We start from the raw sequence: 23,480 nt of genomic DNA on the forward strand, positions 1-23,480 counted from the left end.
ATACTGTTGTTCTTTCGTTGCATCAAATGGTCGGCATCTTAATTGAAGACAGTAGGTCTGCGGAGCCTTTGCAATTAATTCCAGGTTTCTTTTCCTACTTATTTAGTGGATAAATTCCTTTTTCTTGTAAATATTAGCTCCAAGAGTCAAATTTTCAATTACTTTCCCATATCGGAACATTACACCAAATCGATAATCTTTCCTTTCTCTCTGTGGGTGAGCAGTGCTGATTTAAACGTGGCCCCTACGCCGGCATTCATGTAAATTGGAATGCAGTGACACGCGAAAATGCATCTTCACCTACGGTAACTTTGTAATTGATATATTGTGAGTAGCCATTTATTGGTGTTATGGCCCCCCCCCGTTTAGGTTATGCAAGGACTTTGACAGCTCTCTTTTCTTTGTGCCAGAATTAGATGGATCAGACCGTGGAAGGTATAAATCATCCATAAAACCAGTAGCCCCATGTCTGTCTTATGGTCACATATAACTGTAAGTGACTAAGCAAGTCTCCTTCCCTTTCTTTTCTTTTATAGTGTACGTTGATAGAATTTTTTTTTCATGACCTTATTTAGTTTGGAATAATTGATTTTCTGTAGGCATCGTGATTGATTCACAGAGCGACCATTGTTGCCTTAGATTTCCTTACTCTTTGTAACCATTTGTTTTATGAGTTTTGCATGAAGTTTCACTTTCACATGGTGTGCTCCATGGTTCAATATTTATTTGCACATTTTTGGACACTTTAATTAATTGCTTGTTTATTTGTTTTTGACTTATTTCCCTCTATTAGCCTAGGGTTGGTGAACGATCTTCTCTCCGTTCCTTGGGCCTTATTTAATACCATTGTTTACTGTTTAGCATTGTTTTTTTTCCTTTTCACAATTGCTGTGTATATTTCATTTTGTCCTTTCTACCAACTTATTGTAAAGCGATCTGATATCCTTCAGGATCTTGTTCGCGCTATATAAATCTTTATAAATAAATAAATGAGCACTTTAATGATACTCTGTGTATTGATTACGACCAAAAATTAGATTTCAGCACCCTTTTTTATGATGATTATCCCTTCTTTTTAGGTCTCGCTGAGCCAACGCGCATGCGTTGCTCTTCGTGAGTTAAGTAAGGGCTTTCAAAAATGCTCCCAAAGTCTGCAGGCGGATCGGGTACAGTGCATATGTGCCGAGCGTGCGCACCATTTGTCCACCTGCAGCCTTTAGGGGCACTTACGCGGGCGCTCTGATGTTCTCAGTAAGCCGCGTGGCCACTGAGAACATCAAAGCAGACACGAAAGTGCTCACCATTTGCCACCTCCTCCCTTATCCCACTAAAGTCTGTAAAGACACTAAAGTGTCTTTTTGCTCTGCGGCTACTTGTAATATAAATATAGCCTTACATTTTTTTGTTACCTTGTTTCCCCATTGACTCACATTTAACCACCCTTGCGGCTTCAGATGTTAGCTATACTTACTGTGTCACCACCCCATTCAGAGAAACACGTCCTCTAGTAAGTTTTGATTCTGACAGCACTGCTGCAAGAAACCCTCCCTCTCCTTGCAATGAAGCTTATACTGGACGAAACCTAGAAGCCTGTGTCTAATATTCCTGTTTCACGACTTGTCAATTAATCTCTAATCCCCTAAAGGAGTTGTTTTTTCCCTTGCGATGTCTGTGAACGTGGTACTTCTCTTCACGGTGATTGCCGAGACAGAAGTGAGCACTTACAAGCAAACATGCATGTATCTTAAAAGTCGTATAAGAGAAAAGTGATGGTGTTATCTATATTTGTAGGGCTTGCGACAAATGCTGACTGTTCTTAATTAAATTATATACTGGATTATCGCGAGGACAGACAGGGGTACCAATCAGCATTAAAGTAATAGGAACTTTTTTTCTGATGCAAGTTTGCTGTTTCACAAAGATGAGCGGGCAAGAAGGAATAACGGAAGTATCGATAACCACTACCACCAGTAAAAAAACAAACAACAACGAAACACAGCAGGAGTGCCGTAATATCAGCTCCGAGCTGCAATCTAGCACTGTGTGTTGCCATGAGCTGATGGAGCAGTACCTTACCTTTTTATGATCATGCAGTTCTTGCGGCCACACTTATTGCTGTTTGATGCGATGTCTCCTTGTCAAAAGAATATCAGGGAACACTGCAACCTGAAGACTGTAATGCAGTGGTGGGCGCTTCTAGTTACTTGATTCTGCTGCTGAGGCGTGTGATAACGGATCACACAGATTCGGCAAGACCTCAAACCTCAACCACCATCAAACGTGTCTTCCCCCCTCCACAGTGCTTCAACAGCACCAGCTACACGAGGCACCACAAGCAGTTTTATTCACAAAATGTGTTTGCGCTTTTAATTTTTCTGGTGTCTCTATGTAAAACCTATAAATCTCAGATTGGCCGTGCTTTGAATAGATGAGGCCAGCATGGAGGTGCAGCCACCACAGAGGACGGTTCCCCTCTGCCTAAAGCCTGGGTATAGCTGTGAGATGCACAGTTTTAATAAGCATCATCTATCTATCTATCTATCTATCTCCCTCACTCTATCTATCTATCGCAGGGGTCTCCAACCTTTTGTGTAGTGAGAGCTACTTCTGGTTCGTGAAAATTGTCGTGAGCTACTAAACCCCAAGCAAATCACGCATTTGTCCGAGAGACCCCCCCACGCCAAATCTAATAGCTAAAAAGGTGGAAACATTTGCAAATTAGGTTTTAAACTGTAAGGCAAAGACATTTTGAATAGTAGGAGATGTTTTTCAAGGTATGAAGACTAGTCTATTTGTGCTTGCAGCACGCAATGTTTGGCAATATCAGAAAAATTAACAACAAAAAACAGCCCAGCAGCCAATTAAATCAGCCCACAAATAGCCAAAAAAGCATTGGCACAGCCCACCAGCCAAAAATATCGGCCCATAAACAGCTCAAAAAACAACCAATTCACTGATCTGTCAGGCCAGCTCTGCGGGTTGGGCCTGGTTCACCTGTAGGACATTCCCACCCAAATGACCTCTCAAGTGCAGTCCTATCAAATGGCGTCAGTCCCACCACGTACATATGGTTTAATAGTCAATAATGGTGCACATTTAATAATTGTGGCCATATACAAAGTGCGTATTATAAACAGACATACTTTTCTGGCTTCTGGCAGTGTTGTCAGGGGATTATAAGTGAGGAAACGTTTGTTTAAATTGGAAAAACTACTCTTTTTACCCAAGCATGTCAACTCTGTGATATAACCCATTGTAGATACCATCTTATCTGCTTCTCCGATCAAATATAAAGGTGACAGGCTGAAAAGGCAGGTGCTCTGGCCGATCAATACAACTTGTACCACATACACAAGCAGTTATTGAGCACAATGAAAAGCGTGGTGCCAGGGTGGGAAAGGCAGGGGGCATTCAGTTGTATGCATATGTTGTGAACTCACTCCTTGCAACTTAATTGGAGGCCTGCCTGAAATAGTCACTACTACTGTAACCTCGAGGCACTACAGAGGGGATGTGGTCCACCCATGCTGACCGATTAATTGAGTTTGGACAAGCCGGTTTTAGTACACAAAGGGCAAGAGAGGACATGGGGGGGCCCGAGTAATGGGCTACTATTGCAGACCTGAACTATTGAAAGCCCAGGGATTGACACACCGGAGCTACTGGCTCCCTTTTTCACCTCCTGACCTATGTAGAGGGCTCTGTTATTTTGAGACTCGATACATACAGCTATCACACGCCTGAGCGATCAGATGCTGGGCTTTTCTGTTAATTCCTTGTTGGTCATGCATGAATGCAACCAACGCAGGTCCGGCTCTAGGACTGTGTGATTTATGACACCACACCAGGCCACAGGGTGCCCCTTCACTTTGTAGGGCGCCACTCATTTGGGGGCGGTTAGGGACTTGGTGGCAGACACCAAAAGATAATTATTGCTTTCACATTGCTTCACTGAAGTCTCACGCTCGCCTTTCATTTCTGATACCAGGGCTTCAAGAGCAGTCCTGCTCCTTCAAGCACACTTATCAAGACGCTCTGGAATGGATGTTTACAGATGTCTGGAATTGAATATCAAACAGTGTGTGCCCGGTTCCATAACTTCAATGCTCTTTTCAAGCTGCACACCATGAAAAAATTGCTTCAAATTTAATATGCTTTCTTGAAGATGTGGCATGGCGCATCATGATAGCGGTCACAGGACTCAACGAGGTGCCATCAACGAGCTATGTTACTCTAAAAGTGTGCATGATGATACAGTGCACATTGGCATGATGTGTAGTCATTCTGTTTCATGCACAACGTTAAAAAAAAAGAGAAGCTTTGAATTGGTGTCCTTTGTTTAAGTGAGAAGAAACTGCTAGTAGTGGGAAAGTAAAACGCTATAAAACACAACACAAAATTAATTTTACTTTAGAATGTTACTGTGTTGTCTGTGAGCAGGAATTTGTTCATCATTTAAGATTGTGCCCTTTGACTTTGCCCCTACACCTAGTGCACGTACAGCAGAGCAGGCCTCTTTCAGCTGCGCTGCAGGAACAACTGTTTCGTCTGTCCCCGGGCACCCCGGGGCCTCTGCCTCCCTTTACAGATAACGGACTGTAGACCTGCCTCCTTAGACCTGGCAGGCACAGAAGAGGAGTCCACCTGGCTGGGAGATCGCACTAATGATGCGATGGGGCTTTAATTGGTGTCGCGCTGTGATAATTGCAGCATCTGTAGTGGAATAAGATGTTGTGGGGCATTTTCTCGCGTCCTGTACAGTAGCACTGCCAGAGGTTAACTGCAAAAGCAGGGCACAACTGTGGTGTTTGTTAGGCACGCACATGGAAAGAAGCTGTAAGTATTCTTGCGTTGTATGTAAAATGTACTTTTACCCGCATAAGTGTTGTGGATCCAAGCCCCAATGTGTGCTCTCACTTCTTCCCTGCTGATGATCGATAAGGTGACAGGCTGCACTGGTATAATCAGCAGATGGCGCGGGTCCCGGCAGTTCTATACTGCTTGTATGACTTCGAAACCAGATGGTCTACTCTGCCATGCCTGCTTCTGCTCCACACTAGCACCTTTCGCGCTTGTGATTCTAACAATGAACAGCGCAGTGCTATGGAGGAAAAGGGAGGGGGCTGATCTCCACGTAGAAAAGGAACGTCATCCACTTCGGCCGAACCCGCCCCAGCTAACTCTAAGCCAATCAGAGCTGCTGGTTTGGGTTAGTTCGGGAATCGCAGCCTGAAAAAAGCCTAAAAAGCCCAAACAATACCAAAGGGTTACTAAATTGAGCAGCAAGTGTCACAAGCTACTCACAGGGTCTCGGCGAGCTACCGGTAGCTCGCGATCGACCGGTTGGAGATCCCTGATCTATCGCCATCTATCTATCTATTGATCTCACTCTATCGCCCTCACTCAATCTATCGGTCGCCCTCACTCTATCTATCGGTCGCCCTCTATCTATCGGTCGCCCTCATTCTATCTATCAGTCGCCCTCACTCTATCTATCGGTCGCCCTCACTCTATCTATCGGTCGCCCTCACTCTATGTATCGGTCGCCCTCACTCTATCTATTGCCCTCACCCTATCTATCGCCCTCACTCTATCTATCTATTGCCCTCCCTCTATTTATCTATCGCCCTCACTCTATCTATCTATCTATCTATCTATCTATCTATCTATCTATCTATCTATCTATCTATCTATCTATCTATCTATCGGTCTGTCTATTGCCCCCACTCTATCGATCTATCGCCCTCACTATCTATCTATTGCCCTCTATCTATCGCCCTCACTCTATCTATCTGTCTATCGCCCTCATTCTATTTTTCTATCGCACTCACTCTATCTATCGATCGCCCTCACTATCTATCGCTCTCTATATATCGCCCTCACTCTATCTATCCCCCTCACTCTATCTATCCCCCTCACTCTATCTATCTATCTATCTATCTATCTATCTATCTATCTATCTATCTATCTATCTATCGCCCTCACTCTATCTATCTATCTATCTATCTATCTATCTATCTATCTATCTATCTATCTATCTGCCTATCTATCGCCCTCACTCTATCGCCCTCACTCTATCTAGCTATCTAGCTAGCTATCTTTCGATCACCCTCACTCTACCTATCTATCGCCCTCACTCTATCTATCTATCTGTCTGTCTATCGCCCTCACTCTATCTATCTGTCTATCTATCCCCCTCACTCTATCTATCCCCCTCACTCTATCTATCTATCTATCTATCTATCTATCTATCTATCTATCTATCTATCTATCTGCCTATCTATCGCCCTCACTCTATCGCCCTCACTCTATCTAGCTATCTAGCTAGCTATCTTTCGTTCACCCTCACTCTACCTATCTATCGCCCTCACTCTATCTATCAATCCTCACTCTATCCATCGCCCTCTATCTATCGCCCTCACTCTATCTATCGCCCTGACTCTATCTATCGCCCTCACTCTATCTATCGCCCTCACTCTATCTATCGCCCTCACTCTATCTATCGCCCTCACTCTATCTATCGCCCTCACTCTATCGATCTATCGCCCTCACTCTATCGATCTATCGCCCTCACTCTATCGATCTATTGCCCTCACTCTATCTATCGCCCTCACTCTATCTATCGCCCTCACTCTATCTATCGCCCTCACTCTATCTATCGCCCTCACTCTATCCATCTATCTATCGCCCTCACTCTATCTAGCTAGCTATATATCTATCTATCTATCGCCCTCTCTCTATCTATTGCCCTCACTCTATCTATCTATTGCCCTCACTCTATCTATCTATCTATCTATCTATCTATCTATCTATCTATCTATCTATCTATCTATCTATCTCTATCTATCTATCTATCTATCGCCCTCTCTCTATCTATCTATTGCCCTCACTCTATCTATCTATCTATCTATCTATCTATCTATCGCCCTCTCTCTATCTATCTATTGCCCTCACTCTATCTATTGCCCTCACTCTATCTATTGCCCTCACTCTATCTATCTATTGCCCTCACACTATCTATCTATTGCCCTCACACTATCTATCTATTGCCCTCACTCTATCTATCTATCGCCCTCACTCTATCTATCTATCGCCCTCACTCTATCTATCTATCGCCCTCACTCTATCTATCGCCCTCACTCTATCTATCGATCGCCCTCACTCTATCTATCGATCGCCCTCACTCTATCTATCGATCGCCCTCACTCTATCTATCGATCGCCCTCACTCTATCTATCTATCTATCTATCTATCTATCTGTCTGTCTATCGCCCTCACTATCTATCGCCCTCTATCGCCCTCACTCTATCTATCTATCGCCCTCAATCTATCTATCGCCCTCATTCTATCTATCGCCCTCATTCTATCTGTCTATCTATCGCACTCACTCTTTCTATCAATCGCCCTCACTATCTATCACCCTCATTCTATCTGTCTATCTATCGCACTCACTCTTTCTATCAATCGCCCTCACTATCTATCACCCTCTCTCTATCTGTCTATCTATCGCCCTCTCTCTATTTGTGTATCTATCGCTCACACTCTATCTATCTATCTATCTATCTATCAATCCTCACTCTATCCATCGCCCTCTATCTATCGCACTCACTCTATCTATCTATTGCATCACCACAGCATCACTCAGCACCACCACAGCATCACTCGGGGGCACCACAACATCACTATGTGCTACCACATCATCACTGAACACCACAGCATCACTCCGCGCCACCACAGCATCAATCTGTGCAACCATTCAACAACAACTTGTTCAAATATGTTCTCTAAATGTTTCAAGCTTTATTACAAATGTCACAAAAAGATGTTAATATTTCACTTCTGTTCTTAGATTTTCTTCACAATAAAATACACTGAACATAATCTTCTCAAAAGTTATTTACAAAAGTTTAAGCTATTGCCATTATAAATTACAATAACTTTTATTTAAGTATTAATTATTTTAAAAAATGAAAAGCCATAGTTATTTGTAATATCGATCAATCTTAGTCACGTAAATACAACACATATTGCATTACAAATGCTATAGGTGTCACATTTGCGAAAGTTAAAACTATTGGCATTGTAAACGACAAAGCTCTTAATTTCGCTATTTTCAAAACCAACACATAAATAAAAACATTGTCATTTACAATACCAATAGCTCAAACTTTCCTAATGCGAGACCTATTGCATTGCAAATGCTTGTTCTAGTTTGAACGACGGACAGTTGCTCTTAATATGTTTTGCCCTGATGATGACCTGTTAAATGAATCTGGTCTAAACGCCATTAACGCCTTCCCTGGCAAAAACTCAAAGGAATCATTGAGTGTTCTTTGTTTTTGTGAGACTACAAACCTGTCACTTTATATAACTTTTTCTTTTTTTGCCACCAATATTATTCATGTTTACTCTAAAGTTCGTCTTTGTTTTTGACATGTTTGTGTTATTCTTGGAGCACTTTTTTTATTGTTGTATATCTGTACACAAATATTTCTTACTAAAGAAAAATATTTTTGAAAAATTTCTGAAGGGTACTGAATCATCATTTCTTTTTTCTTATTATTGATATGGATCATTTAAAGTCATAAATGTTTTCTTTTAATTAAGGATCTGAACCGCTGTAGAATTCTTATGGACCTCCAGATGGAGTCCTTCAGTGACTTTTTTTGCCTAAGATCAGGTCTTATGTCTTGTCTGTGTTAAGTTTGAGACAATTGGTTTTAATACGGTCGATGACGAAAGTAATGCAAATGGCGAACTTGGCTCTGATGCTAGGTCTTTTGTCCGAGAAGGAAAGTATTAGCTATGCATCATAGTTGTACGATAGGATGTTGATTCTGTGGGTGCGGATGATGCAGGTGAGCGGGTGTCATGTAAGTTTTAAAAAGGGTCGGACTGAGAAATGATCCTTACGGTATAGCACAGATTAGGTTGTGAGCGTCCGAACAATACAGGGCTGCACTGACAGACTGCATTCGGTCCAACAGCAATCAGAATGTCCAGCAGAGTGCAGGTCCTTTGATGTCCGTTTCATAAAATTATTTAAGGATGGGGTGGGATACCGTGTTAAATGTTGCGAAGAGGCCTAGTAGGATGAGGCCTGCGGTGTCTCCTCTGTCCATGATCATTTGGATATTATCTGTAGCAGCAATGAGAGCGGTTTCCATGCTGTGTTTAGGTCTGAACCCAGATTGAGTGGCATTGAGAATAGTTTTCGTTAAGGTGGTCAGCTAGTCATTTGTTCATCAGCTTTTCCTGGACTTTGGCTGGGTAGGGTAGCAGGTAGATGGGTCTGTAATTGACTAGTGTTCTTGGGTCTCTGGAGGTGTTTTGAAGCCGGGGGAGTGCCATCGCTTTTTTCCAGGGATCCAGATAGGCTGCATTTGTGATGGAGGTGTTCAGGATTGGTGTGAGCACTGAGTTGATGGGTTGCAGTTCTTTGATGCAAGGATCCTAATGGGCCCTGGAAAAGATGTTGGATATGGTTTATTCTGTGGTGATAGCTAGCCAAGCTGTTAGTATGGGTTCGAGTTGGGGGTTTAAGTTGGCATATAAGCTAGTACCCTTGTCACAGACAAATTGGGACAGTTTGATGCAGAGGTCCTATGAAGAGGTGATGCCATTGGGGCTGACTGCGGGGAGATGAAATTTTTCATTATGGTGAAGATCTCTTTGCTGCTTTTGGTGCTTGCGTCAAGGCGCTCTGCAGGTAAAGACCGTTTTGTAGCTTGGATTTTGTTTTGGTAAAGTATGAGTTTGGATTTGAAGATGTTAAAGTCATTCTTGTCTGGATATTACCACATCTGCAGTTGCTTGCATTGCCGTTTGGTTATCCTGAACTCTTCCATGAATCAGCTGCCTTGCAGTCTGAATATTGTAGTTATGTTGGCTTTCAAAGACGCCAGGGAGCAGGTGGTGATCCAGGCATTGAAATAGGAGATGGAGTCAGGGAGGCTGCTGCTGATAGCAAAACTGTGTTCCATGAGTTTGCGATGCAGGCTTTTTCTGAGACATTGTTTGTCTCAGTGGGTTGGTTTGGCATTGTTGGATCTGCAGTGGTGTGTGGATGGGGGATGGGGAAACTGTTCAGGACGTGCTGTGACCAGGAGACAGATTTTGCCTAATTTACCGTGATTTCACTGAAGGTGGTAAATATCTGGTTCAACAGAATCAATAAGTCCAATAGGTTTAGGTCGATGTGGTCTTGTAGGTGGAAATTGAACCCTCCAAGAAAGATGAATTCTTGAGTCAAGCTAGATGGGTGTGATGAGGTCTGCGACGATGCTTGAGAAGTCACGGTGTGGTCCAGGTGGTCGGTAGATGTGAAAGCTGGTCAGAGTGAAATTGATGGCAATGTGGACTTTATAGGTTAGGTGCTTCTTGTTGCTGGGTGTTACCTCTGGGTGGTGGTGCAGCTGATGGAGCCCTTGAAGATGAGGATTCCACCTCTGGGTTTGTGTAACCGGTCTTGTCTGGTGGGTGATCTTTTAGCCAGGAAGGATGGCTGTGGAGATGACGGCGGCAGATAAGGGGATCAGCCAGGTTTCCATGAGGAAGAGCATATCCGGTTAGTTTTCAGGAGGTACATCCAAACTTTAGTTGCATGCTTGGTGAGAGAGCATTTGTTGAGGAGTATGCAGGACAGGATAGTGTGGTGCATGGTGCAATGGATGTCTGGTGTGAGGTGAGTAAGATATTGGATTGCCGGATAAGTGCATGGTGGCGCTGGAGAACACCCCATTGGTGTTTTGTGGTGTGATGTGGCAACAGTGTAGTGAGCGGCATCTTGGGTTGACAGCATGGATGGTCGTATTAGGGCTGCAGTGAGGTGGGGCGGAACCATGAATCCTGGTGCTGGGTGCAGGTAGGGCGTGGACTTGCAGCAACTTCCTAGCTTTTGGCTCAGCTTCTGCATGCGCCTGCAATTAAGTAGGTCCTTGAGGATGGAGTAGTACACAGGATGTGTGGAGCAGGCTAAGGATCGTTACGGCTAGCAGGAAAAGTAAGGAGCTCATGGGAATCCAAACAGAGGGAGAAAAAGGTATGAAAACAGCAAAACAATAGTGCAAAAAAGAGAACAAACAGATCGATAAAGAGCAGTTTAAGCTTAAGAAGAGAGCTGAGAAAAGTGGAAGAGAACCATATGTTTAAACCTGTAAATCAAGAGACCACACAGTCAAAGAGTGAGAAAATTAAGCTAAAAGGCACAAAAGCAGCGAGGAGCATTGGACTCTTTCTCTGAAGGGGCAGAGATCACACTAGACACCAAAGAAAAAATAAAAAGATGGGGTTCGGTGCTGCAACCTGGCATTGGGCCTTTCTCCCACCCCAAAATGCCCCCATACGTCTTTCTGCCCCACCTCCCTCTGCCCTGCCTGACCCCACTTGGAAGGAGAAAGCCCACTTGACAAAAAGGGATGGGCAAGGATAGCCCATGCATTAGGTCACTTCCGACCCGCACCAGCAGCCTTTTGTCACCGTGCCCCCCCCCCCCCATCAAAGATTTAAGGGGGTAGCCACAATTTTTAACCCCCCACGCCCTTTACCCGACGCCTACCAATATCAATTTGGCCTTATGCCCATCGAGGCAGACAGTCCACTAGCTAAATACCAGAGATTATTTCTATCAACGGGAAAAATAATGGGGTATGGACTGCTTGCTCAAACATTGCCCTGACCCCACCCTAAAAGTGCCCAAAAATCTTTCTGATTGACCCTTGATTTGGTGACTTTCTTGTCACTTTGATATGTTTTTAGGTCTCGCCTACGCGCGCGCATGCGTTGCAGGAGACATTTAGCCGTTGTGCAGCTCTTTTTCAAAGCACATACTCGTGCTTGTGGCCGCATACGCCTTGCGGGAGTGCACAGCAGCGCACCACAAGCACGAGTATGTGCTTTGAAAAAGAGCAGGCTGCATGCGCACGCACTCACATTTGTCATGCTTTTTTAAAAAATTCCTTTTAGAGAGCGTGTGCGCACCACTCCCTGGCTTGTTAAGCATGAGCACATGCACTGCCTTTTCAGCAAAAGATGCTGTTGCATCTTTTGGGGCAACATGCAGAGTAAAAAAAAAAAGGGCTTTCTGAACAATGAGGCTTAGATAAGTTAGGTGTTCTTCTCATAAACAACTTGGCCAGTCAAACTTCATATGATTAGTTTATTAGGGCTACTGCTCTTCGGGTATAAACCTGCAACAAAATGGGCTACTCAAGCAACTGGCTGGTCTCATTATTACCCTTTTATGAAGGCATTATTGACTTTTGATTCATCCACTTGAGAAGTAAAATGCGTCCAGTGACTTGGATTTGTACGAGTATGGCTAAGTTAGTTAATGCTCATTGCTGAGATCTGCTGTGAGCTGCCAGTTATGAGTTTGAATCCCGGCAAGGTTGATGCAGTTTTCCTTCCCTTCTGTTGTTGTTAATCTGAGTTCCAATGGAAGTAATAAAATTAAAACCTTGAACTTACCGCATAGAAACAACAGTAGTGTAATAGAAAGTGCTGCCAGTTATGGTGGTTATTCTACACTGCAACTGTCACTCTGTGTGTGTCATATCATCTTGCCACACTCACCCTATTGACATCCTACATTTCAAATATGTAGGCTCCCCTTAAGATCATTCCCATGGACCGCTAGGTTCCTAATGTTTGTAAACTAATTTATAAATATATTTACAAATGGGAAAAAACACCTGCCAATAATTGCCCTGAGTGAGTGTGCACAACAAGAACAATTACTGCCCTGACCATTGGCATTATGTGGACTCTTAGCTCCCACACCACAATGACAGATATATGTATATATATATATATATATATATATATTTATTTTTTTTATTGTCTAGATCATTACACCGTGCTACAATGGTTTCGGATACAGATCTAGCAGGTCTGGGCTCGATGAGTGATTCAACAATATGAAAATTCTCTCTGGCCGAGTTGGAAATTGCTTTTAGAGGAAACTCGAGTGTGTTAGAAGACCCTGTAAGAAATCCCCATAGCAAATATAGTTGTATTAAAGGTATAACAAAGTGGATTTTCATAGTAACTACTCGTTTTTTGAATGCCTGCTGTCGAAATGTCCATCTTTTCCTGTGGTCGCCCATTTTTTTATGACTTGATGGATGGGCATACTTGTCTCGGAATTCTAGGAGGCAGCTAAACACTTCCGTATGCTTGCTTTCTGCCCTATAGTAGCAATGGTTAATTCTAATTGGTGTACATGACTTCTTAATAAGGCCAATGTAATATGTCCTAAAAGGGTACCAGTAATCTAAAGATAGATTTCATATGATGGCTGTGGTGTGCCCTCAAAACCATACAAGGAAGATTTTAAAAGCATTACTTCAGCTGTACCATACAAGCCTGAACTGTTCTAGCTAGAAGCTACAGCTTGCATAAGTCAATGTAAGTCAGAGCAAATGTTATGCATGGCTCTCATTGTGAATAACTGACTCAAAATGTGATTATTCACTGCTAACTGTGTAACAAAAGGTGTTTCCCACTACTGCTGCACCATAACGATATTCCAGTGCTCTGACAGGCCTTTCTGAGAGGTTGTTTGTCCACCACTGGCTCTCTGTTTTGATGGAGATCAGAGAGTACAACTTTGACAAGCGAATGGAGAAAAAGCACAGAGGGTGGTGGACTTGGTTGGCTGGAGTCAATATAAGCTTTTACATTTTGGACAGGGAGGAGAAGCCATATTTTGTATGCCTTTCCTATTGTTCCTCTTTCTGTATAGATGTAAGTATATGGTATTTCTATGGTGCGAACCTAGCCAACAAGCATTGGCATAGCCAATAGGTCTCGCCTTTGGAACCTTATAAGTGTTTAGACATGCAACAGTTGATGTTGTTGCACCAAAGATATTGTACTACATAACTAAATACTTATAAGGTTCCAAAGGCGAGACCTATTGGCTATGCCAATGCTTCTTTTTTTAGTATTGTAGTCAGCGTATGTGTGGGAATGCTGGGTAGCAGGAATGTTGAGATAACCACAGATTCCGAAACTTCATGTCACAAACATGTTTGGAAAATGTGATTTTCATGGCAAAAGTTTTATGTATCCACGTTGCATTTTCAGGCCTTTAGTGTTGTGGGTGATGGGCTCAGCCTCACAAGTGGGGTACCGTTTTTAGAGAGAGAAGTGTGGGAATACACAGTAGTAAAACATTTGGTGTCAATTGAATTTTTCACCTTTTTGATCTTATAAATGTAATCCATTGTACAATAAAGAACACATTTTGCGAAATGCCCTATATTATGGTTAATCCCAAGTTCAGAGTTGTACAGATAACCACTATTCCTAAACTCAGTATCTTGTGCACATTTAAAAAAATTTAGAAGTTCCCTTAATACCCATTTTTTGATTAATTAGATTTAAAGATATGACTTGCTGCATAGTTGGAACACAGTGAAATCATTATAGACTGGAGAAGTGTGGCTCAATGATTAGAGCGGCAGACTCTGATGCAGAGGTCTAGCCCGGGACCAGGGTTCAATTCCCCGCCTCGGCGGGCCTTGGGCTCAAATTCCACGGGCCTGATAATTCTCGCCTCGGTGCCTATTCCAATCATGGAGTCCCACTCTGCAACTCTGGGCAATAGCTTGCTTAATCTCCACAACGGCCCCCACAAGGCTAAGGATGCCTGGCCTCCACCTTGGGGGTGCCCAGGAGTGGACGCCTCACAGGGAAAGGCAGGATGGGTTCCACAGCGGTATTCATACAAGCGCCTTGAGACCCTTGCGGGTGAGTAGTGCGCTTTACAAGTATCAATTTACAAATTACAATTTATAGACTACAGTTCTGTTGACACTGGGTATTGCTTGTTTTTCAACAACCAACAAACACTGTATTCCTGCTACCAAAATATTCTTATGTACATAAAGGTATTACTTTTGTAAATCTGCCCTGAAGAGAAAAAATACAGATTAAGACAATGTCCTCTTTTTGTTTTTCGTGCTTGCTTTAATTATTAATTGTATTTCAACAATTAGTTTTGTTGATAAAATGATTAACGATCTATCCAAATGACCCCTTGCCCAATTTGGACGTTTGTCTACTTTTAAGCAGTGTATAGCTTTCTGAGTTACCCAGTAGATTTCACACCTGTTTACGATGCAAACTGCAAGTAGGTAGAAACCAAAAAGGAATAATCTACTACTACGTGGAAAAAAACTGTGGTAACATTTGTTTTGATTTTTAACAACTCTTGTTTTCCAGGAAGATAGTAAGGTGATTTTAGCATAGAAAAGCTTTTGTTGGTGCCATTTATTTGGGGGTTGGGGGGGGGGGGGGGGGGGGGGGAGCCTTTGGCATACACTTTTCTGCACAGCACTTTTTCCCTACCATTTAAAAAAAAAAAAAAACTCTATTCTCTCTAGGGTACCTAAACTGTTTACCAAGAAAGGACGAAAAGTTGGCCTGGATACCTTTTATGGAAAATGAAAGTTCTGACTGCTTAAGCAGCTTGTGCCCAAACCTAAAATTAAAAAAGAGGCCCATTAAGGAGGCAGTAAAACCTGAGCAGTTGAGGGGTTTGCAGTGATAATCAAGAGCTAAAGGTGTTTAGGGGTTTGTGCCTCGTAAAAATTTATTGCAGTGTAGTGTTTTAAGTGTTTAAGACGGACATGGAAGACTAGCATAGAATCTATAATAAATGGTAAATTTGCATCTTCAGGTGAAAAATTCTTATCGCGCATTCTGACTGTGGATAATGTATATATATATATGGACTACAACTCCCAAGGTGCATTGTAGAAGAGGCTGATGAAAACGAACATGCTAAAAATATGTTCCGATTGCCCTCACCTTGAAATTTGCTGGTAATCCTGATGAATCTGAAATGGGGAATGCATTTTAAGATATTTTTGCAGGCATTGTCTTTAGAATGTAAAGCTTGTTCAAAGCTTTTGAGAGTGAAGCTCTTTGGAATAAACATTTTTCTCGTGGACTCTGCACGATTTCTTTTTTTGCTTGATGAATTACTTGTCTTGTAAATCGCTCCGTAGTTTACTTTTTACAGGTGCTTTCTTTTTCTACCAGGCCCACCCCCTCACCCACGGGATCTGCAGAGATCCCCCCCCCCCCCCCCCCTCCGGCCCCTCCCCCCCGCTGAGCTCTACCGCAGTGCGAGGGAGTGGATATGACTCGAAATAACCGTTTGGCCTTTATGGGCGACTCCAGAAGCCTCTCCCTCCCCTTTCGCCCTCTGAGCAGTATCCCAGCCATCTATAGCCAGACACAAGGCTGTTTGTGTGAACAGACGTCAAGCAACAAGTGCTGCTGAGCGGCATAAATCACTGAGATTAGGCTCGAGCAACAAGTTCAATGTCTTTAAATTTACAGTACGCTTTCTGTCTGTCTTGTTCCTGTTTCTCTCGCCCAATTCCTGTGTTTCTCGACCCAACCTCTTTCTTCCTCTGAATTCTTATTTCTGCTGCTCCTCTTCCGTGCCTCAACCTGCCGTGTCTGTTTCTCCCCTTTTTTTGTCTATTAAGTAATGTTGCTGTATTTTTCCCTTAGTTCACATCTCATCGGAAGACCTGAACCAGCGGAGGCCGAGCAGCAGTGACCGAAGTCGGGACTCTCCGGGGAGTTCGGATGACACGCAGTTGCTGGAGCAGTTTTCGGGGCTCTTGCATGGTTCTTCTCCAGTGGGTGAAATCAAAGAAGACCCCTTCAGACTTCTCTCGTCTATGAGTAAAGGGTCCTCGGAGGGGTTAACAACGGCCTCTGGTCTGGGGTACGCCTATGCCATGCAAATGGAGGGCTCTGAATCGCATCCTTCAGCTTTCACACAGACTCAGAGTCCCCCGGAGCCGCTAAAGCAGCTTCTTTATACTTCTGTTCTTCGCACCAGCCTGAGCCTCTCGGATACAGAAACATCAGTGACTGATGTAGGACTTCAGCAGCCTTCCAGACCTGAGGAGGAGCAGGACGATGACGAGAATGGGGATGGTCTAAATGGGGCAATGTGTATGGGCCAGCACAATAGGCCCAAAATGGAGCTGAGACTTAGTCGTAGCTTGTCCAAATCAGACTCTGATCTCCTGACCTGCTCGCCCACAGACGACGATGTGTTGGGAAGCCGGAGCGAGTCTCTATCCAACTGTAGTGCTGGCAAAAAACGACTGGAGAAGTCCCCGTCCTTCACCTCTGAGTGGGATGAGGTAAGTGTGAGCCATGTCTGAGGTACCAGCCCAAGCAGTCTATACTGCGTGACTTGACGTACAGCGTCAGTGCTCTTTGATGTTGAGGTCTTGAAGGTGTTGTTTGACTCATGATTTAATTTGTTTTGTGGTAGAATGCCAAAACATCTCTGCCTTGTTATTGATGTTAGTAATTGTCGGGTGTGGCCTTGTGCTTTTGTTTGAAGTGATGTGGATGATTTATTAGAGTTGGTTCTTTATTGGCATTGATTATGGTGAGCTGCATATGAGGAATTTAAATGCCACTAACATATTGACGTTCTGGCTAGTATGTATTGGGTAATACATCTATGTATTGTGTTAGTTTGCAGTCCCAGTAATGATTCAGTGAATGTATCATTCTACCTATTCAGTGTCGCTGTAGTGAATAAGTTGTTGGTTGTTAATATTACCACTTGGTATTGCTACATGGTAATATGACCTATTCATGTGTTACAGTAAGTAGCCGAAAGCAACACTGCCACTTTGAATGTGCTGTTGGTCCCACCACTTAAAAGTGCAATTGTTATGTTCATGTTTTAGCTAGTCACTGTGTGGTTTGCTGCCATAAATGATTTGTTGGAGATGTATGCTGTGCTAAAATACAAAGGGACCCAGCCAGACTCCAAATCTGGCAGTTATTATTGAGCTGCAACTTGGCTGCTGCACTGAATCTTGCTGACTGTGCTCTGGTGCAATATGCTGACACTGGGACACATTCAGTAGCACCCACTCTGTGTGTTTTGTGCTCTGAGCACCAACCTGCGGTGTGGTTAGAAAGCTCTCGGTTTAGGTCTGTGTTTTGACAGCACAGCTGTCAAGCCTACCTGTTGGTAAAGCTATACACCTTTGAGTCTGCCCCTTTAAGCCATGGGCTTAAGTCTGTCAATCACATCTCGTCTCCGTCCAATAGAATGAGAGGTACACTCTCATGCTATTGGCTATTGGGGTCTATCTTCCGCTTCTTGTCAAGTGCTTGCATTGATCTGCTTAAGAAGCGACTTTATGTAAATGTCCAGTAATCGTAAAACACAAACAATTACCCGAAGGTATCAAGGCGCTGGGGGCCGTCTGGAAAATTAAGCGAGCTATTGCCCAGAGTCACATGGTGCTGGGCTGATATGCTACCGGTGCCGGGGATTGAACCGTGAGCCCCTGGGTTCCGAAGTCAGTCGCCCTGTCTGCTGCGCCACACCTCTTCCACTTATGATTATAGCCCTCTCTGTTCCATCCTTCTTGAGCTTTCTTGTTTGTTTCACTTTAATGTGCTAATGCTGCATGCATTAGTACATCAATCTCAGAGCTATTGGCGTTGCCAGTGCTTGTTTTAGTCCCAGCTGGGCCCAGCACTAATGCCAATATAAAGGAGCATCAGCACTCCTTTTGTTCGAGTCTGTCTGGCTGGGAGCTAGCTGGATGCCAATGCCATTGAGGAATCAAAGAAAATCGTTTCGCTGACAGTTTACCAATGCTTAAGAGATATTCTGATTTGAGGACATGATTTTTAAAAAACTTTTCCAAGCGCTGTATGTTAGAGATAAGCGTTCTCTGTAAGAATGTCAATTGTGTCTGTCTATAAGAGTATTTACACCAATGACTATTTTATAGCACCTAGAAGTAAATGTTGTATCACTACCCAGAAGAGTCTATGTTAGCTGCTTTGGAATAACAAAAAAGTAGGGTTCTAAATTCATTTTTTCATGTTTTGCAGTTTGCATGAAGCTCCATGACTGGCCATCACTCACAAAGCTATATTACAAGGATTGTAACTTGAGACCTGCATGTAACTCGAGTATCTCTGCAAATAAAGCATAGATATGTAGCTACCTACATATAGTACGAATCTGTGGCCTGCATATTACACCTGTCACTAGACTGCACACAGATCTCTCTATCAAGTGCATTAACGACCAGCGTTATAAAACGTGGAACTTGTTGGTTACACTCCACAATCTCAGCCACAGGCACCCTAACGCCTTAAGACATTTCAAAATTCCGTGTGTGACCATTTGTATAAGCCAATTCACTTTCACATTTGTCCTTGTTGACAATTTCTTGAGGGCGCAGTTTAAAGAAAAATCTAAAGTTAACTGGCAAACTCCGTGCATCATGGTTCTACCTCTCACTACTGAGATCCCGTTCTACTGCCACCTTTATCCCCAATCTATGGTATCCTAGAGTAAATTATTTTCATTTCCAATAGTTCTTTTGTATAGCTTTTTATAATATTTAAACCTAGTTAAAAATTGAATAGCGCGGTTTAAGGCAAGGGATTGAGTGCAATATATAATAGTGAGGATCAAAAACGTGTTTACTGCGTAAAATTGGGCTCACCATGTATTGTCCTTGAAGGGATGTAATTGCAAACCAGGGTGATCAATTTACACGTTTAGCTGAAATGTTGGTGGTTAGTATGTAACTTTTACTGTGGTTGAGTTGTTGGGATCCAAAATCAGAGTGTATCTTAGCTACTCTAAATTAGTTTGTGGTTGTATGTGTGTTGGTGGTTAAACTGTATGTTTCTGGGATGGTACATTACTATGGTGTTACTATTGTGGCATTTTAATGTGGCAGAGGATTTATATTTGGTACTTAAGCATAGTGTTAATATTGTGAATGAGTTACTGATCATTTGCCTAAAGTTAGTGTTGCTGGTGTTTTGGAATTACTTGAGCCATTCCGAGTGTTTGACGTTGCTGATGCTGACAGGTTTTTGAGAACCGTTCTGATGTGGTCTTGTGGTTGCGGTCATATTGTGGCATTACAGTTGAGGGGAGCTGGAATGAGAAGTTGCATAACTCGTTCTGTAGTAGGGGATCTCTGTGTATAGTCATATTCTAGTGAATAGTCCCGCCCATGTGCGTAGAGCCCGGAGCAATCAAAAATAATCTCTTAAGTTGTCAAAAAATGCAGAACTGCAAAGACACTGAAGAGAGAATTTAAAGACAGATAATGCAGCCTATATCCACAGGCTACACTGTCCAGTACTTCAACAAGAAATTCCACCAAAAATCCGCCCAAAAATCACAGCCTGTCCAGTTTCCTCCATAGAGAAACTTGCCTCTATCAGCAAAAGCCTCTGGAATGATAGAGAGGAAGGTATGGACAGACAAGCCCCATAGGCTGCCATTATGTGGCTTAAACAGGATACTGTGCCTTTAAGAGAACTTTCCAGAACTTCACCCAGTATTCCAGAATGCACAGCAGGTCCCTTTTACTTTCAGTTCTTTTTTTCCGGCTCCTGCTAACAGGACCCTGGAGCATTGAGCTCTACCTTTTTCAAGGGTTTATTGGAATTTTGTGCACTTTTGGTTTTAAAAGTGTTTTCAGTTTGTGTGCTTGGTGTTTTTCTTCACTTCTGTGTATTTGTTCAGGCTTTTTAGGGCTCTAAAATGCCTGCACTCTTCGACAAGTGCCCAGAATGTGGAAGGAAGAAGTCCAAGTCGGATCCACACGACGTCTGCATACTCTGTCTCCCTGCTGCACATGCCCCTTAAGAATGTGACATCTGCCAGAACTTTTCAGCAAGGACCCTAAGAGAAAGGCTGAAAATCAGGCTTCAAGGCCTAGAGGAGAGACAACTTCAGGCTGCAGGTGGGTCTGGGCAGGCTGGGAAGGCTCCCTCTGCCTCTGCTGAGGCCTCTGGGGGGCTCCCCAGAGGCAGGAAGCCCAGCAAAAGGTCCCGGTCTCCATCGGCGTCGATTGCATCGACGACGACGTCGAGAGGGATGACGACGGTGTGTTCCCCATCTCCCTGGGGCTCCGGGTCGAGACGGTGTGAAGGATCGATGTCGACGGATTCTACGTCGTCGACGTCAGCGTTGAGCCATGGACGTCGAAGAAAGAGCGCCAGGCGTCGGCGCTCGCCGTCAAGGCGACACCGCCGGTCGCCGTCGAGAAGACGGTCGGCGTTGAGGGGATCCTTGACGTCGAGGACCTCGAGAAAGCGGTCGGCGTCGAGAAGGAGTCGACGCTCATCGTCGAGGACTGAACGTTCGACGTCGCGGAGGCGGCGTTTGGCGTCTAGGAAGAAGCGCTCGACGTCGCGGAGGCGGCGTTTGACGCCGGAGTCACGGAGACGACATTCGACACCGGAGAAGCGACGCTCGGCATCGAGAAAAAAGAGATCAGCGTCTCGGGGACTTTCCAACTCTCCTAAGCGGCGCAGAAGGAGTTCTGGCGCCAGAAGTCACGCTGGATCTGGAGGAGAACGCCGGGGACGGCGATCACCGACTGGAGGGGCTGGTTCACAGTCCCCTCCTCCGAAGAAGTCACCGGGCTCGGTGTACTCGGTGGTTTATATACCACCTCGGCCGAAGACGCCCCCACCTCCTCCACCTATACCTAAGGAGGATCCTCCCAGCAATCCTCCTCTTCCACCGCTTCAGTCTTCAGGACCAACACCACCACCTCCGCCTCATCGGCTCGTCCCTCGGCCGGAGGTACCTCCTGTTGCTCCGCTGAGGTCGGTGTCGCTGCCTCCCCTCCCTACACCACCTAAGGGGACGCCTAAGCCGAAACCCCAGGATAGGCCACGGAAGACGTCTCCACGCATGCCTGTGGAGCGTCCACGAACTGGGAGATCGCGATCTCGTTCCAGGAGGAGGGAGCGATCGCGGAGTCACAACAGGTCATCCACGCGGTTGAGACGACGCCACAGGAGGTGCAGGTCCCGTTCCCATACGGGGTCTTCAGAGACGAGGGACTATTCACCGACGTTGTCGGGTCACCGGAGAAAAGGGTGTCACCGGTTGACGATCTGGTGTCCTTTCATGATGTCCGGTTGAGGGGTGCAGCAAAATTTGGTATCTCGTTGATGGTACCTATGCCCAACACATCGGTGATCTTCGAGACGCTGCACCAGAAACATCTGTCTCGGCCATTACTACCACTGGTACCGGGCCTGGAGGATCAGACCATGGACCTGTTTCCCACCCTGGCGGTGACTAAGGCGGCCCACTCGAGACCACAGAAGAAATACCGGGCTCCCGACTCGGATCCGGCTTTTCTAAGGGTGGAACCTCCGCCAGACTCTGTGATAGTGACGGCGGCTCGAAAGCAGCATGCCACCACTCAGTCATCCACAGTCCCACCATATAAGGAATCTAGATGGCTGGATTTGGCGGGGAGGAAGGTTTGTGGGACGTCAGCGACTTCCATGAAAGCAGCGAGTGCCACAGCCTTGTTAGGACGGTATGACCGAGGCATCTGGGAATCCCTACAGCAGTTTGTGGAACACCTGCCTCGTGACAAGAGAGAAGATTTCCAAGAGGTGTTGAATGAGGGGATGTTGGTGGCGAATCAGGTCATCAGTGCTGCAGCCGATACTTCTCTCCTGGCGGTGCATGGTTACTGCCATGGGATTAACCAGCAAAGACACACCTGGCTCCGCCTCACGTCGCTGAAGCCTGACACACAACATAGGGTTGCCAATTTACCATTCTCTGGCGAAACCCTGTTTAGAAAACATGCTGATGACGAAATGGCCCGCATGAAGGCGGAGGTCGAAACACTCCCGGCTGTGGGTCTAGAAAAGCCCAAGGATACCAAGAAATCTTACCGCACGTTCTAGAGACCGTTCGGTGGACAGGGCAGAGGGCGTGGCCAGGCTTCGGGACAGCAGCAGCAGCAACAACAGCAGCAGTTCCGAAGACCGTTCCAGAAGCGCCAGAAAGGCAGAGGCGGCCAACAGTCGGCAACAGCAACCAAAGACCCGGCCGGGTCTAGGCCCTGAGCGCTTACTTCCCCTGCATCCATTACCCAGTCCGGTGGGGGAAAGCGTTAAATTTTTTTCTGGCAGAGTAGAGAAAAATTACTCTGGACAAGTGTGTGCTGAATATTGTTTGCAATGGATACATTCTTCGGTTCACCAACCCAATTCCTCCGGTCAGCGCACAGTGTCAGCTGCACGAGAGCCAGGCAGAGGCCGATATCCTGTTAAGGAAAAGGGCGATAGAAGACGTACCTCTGTCTCAAAGGGGAAGAGGTCTGTACTCTCGGTTCTACCTGGTTCGCAAGAAGGACAAGAACGAGTTCAGGCCCATTCTGGACTTGCGACAGGCAAACAAGTGGATTCGCAGAGAGAAGTTTTGCATGCTGTCGTTGCATCAGATTTATCCTCAGTTGCAACAGAGAGACTGGCTATGTGCTATAGACCTACAAGATGCGTACTTCCATATGCCCATTGCACACAAACACAGGAAGTTCCTGCGATTCCAAGTCGGCGCCAATCATTATCAGTACACAGTACTGCCATTCGGACTGAAGTCTGCGCCAAGAACATTC

At 44.7% G+C, this 23,480-nt stretch overlaps 1 protein-coding gene across 8 annotated transcripts in view; it reads left to right on the top strand.

Annotated features, from left to right (window-relative positions):
• Positions 1-23,480, top strand: part of ANKS1A (ankyrin repeat and sterile alpha motif domain containing 1A) — a 1,304,293-nt gene that overhangs the window by 764,024 nt on the left and 516,789 nt on the right. For all 8 annotated transcript variants that reach the window (XM_086923222.1, XM_086923220.1, XM_086923226.1 and 5 more), the window contains one exon: positions 16,531-17,177. In XM_086923222.1, coding sequence (XP_086779348.1) covers positions 16,531-17,177 — 647 coding nt within the window. The remainder of the gene's footprint in view (positions 1-16,530; positions 17,178-23,480) is intronic.

Source organism: Lissotriton vulgaris, chromosome 5 (genome assembly GCF_964263255.1).
Source record: "Lissotriton vulgaris chromosome 5, aLisVul1.2, whole genome shotgun sequence".
Taxonomy (NCBI): Eukaryota; Metazoa; Chordata; class Amphibia; order Caudata; family Salamandridae; genus Lissotriton; species Lissotriton vulgaris.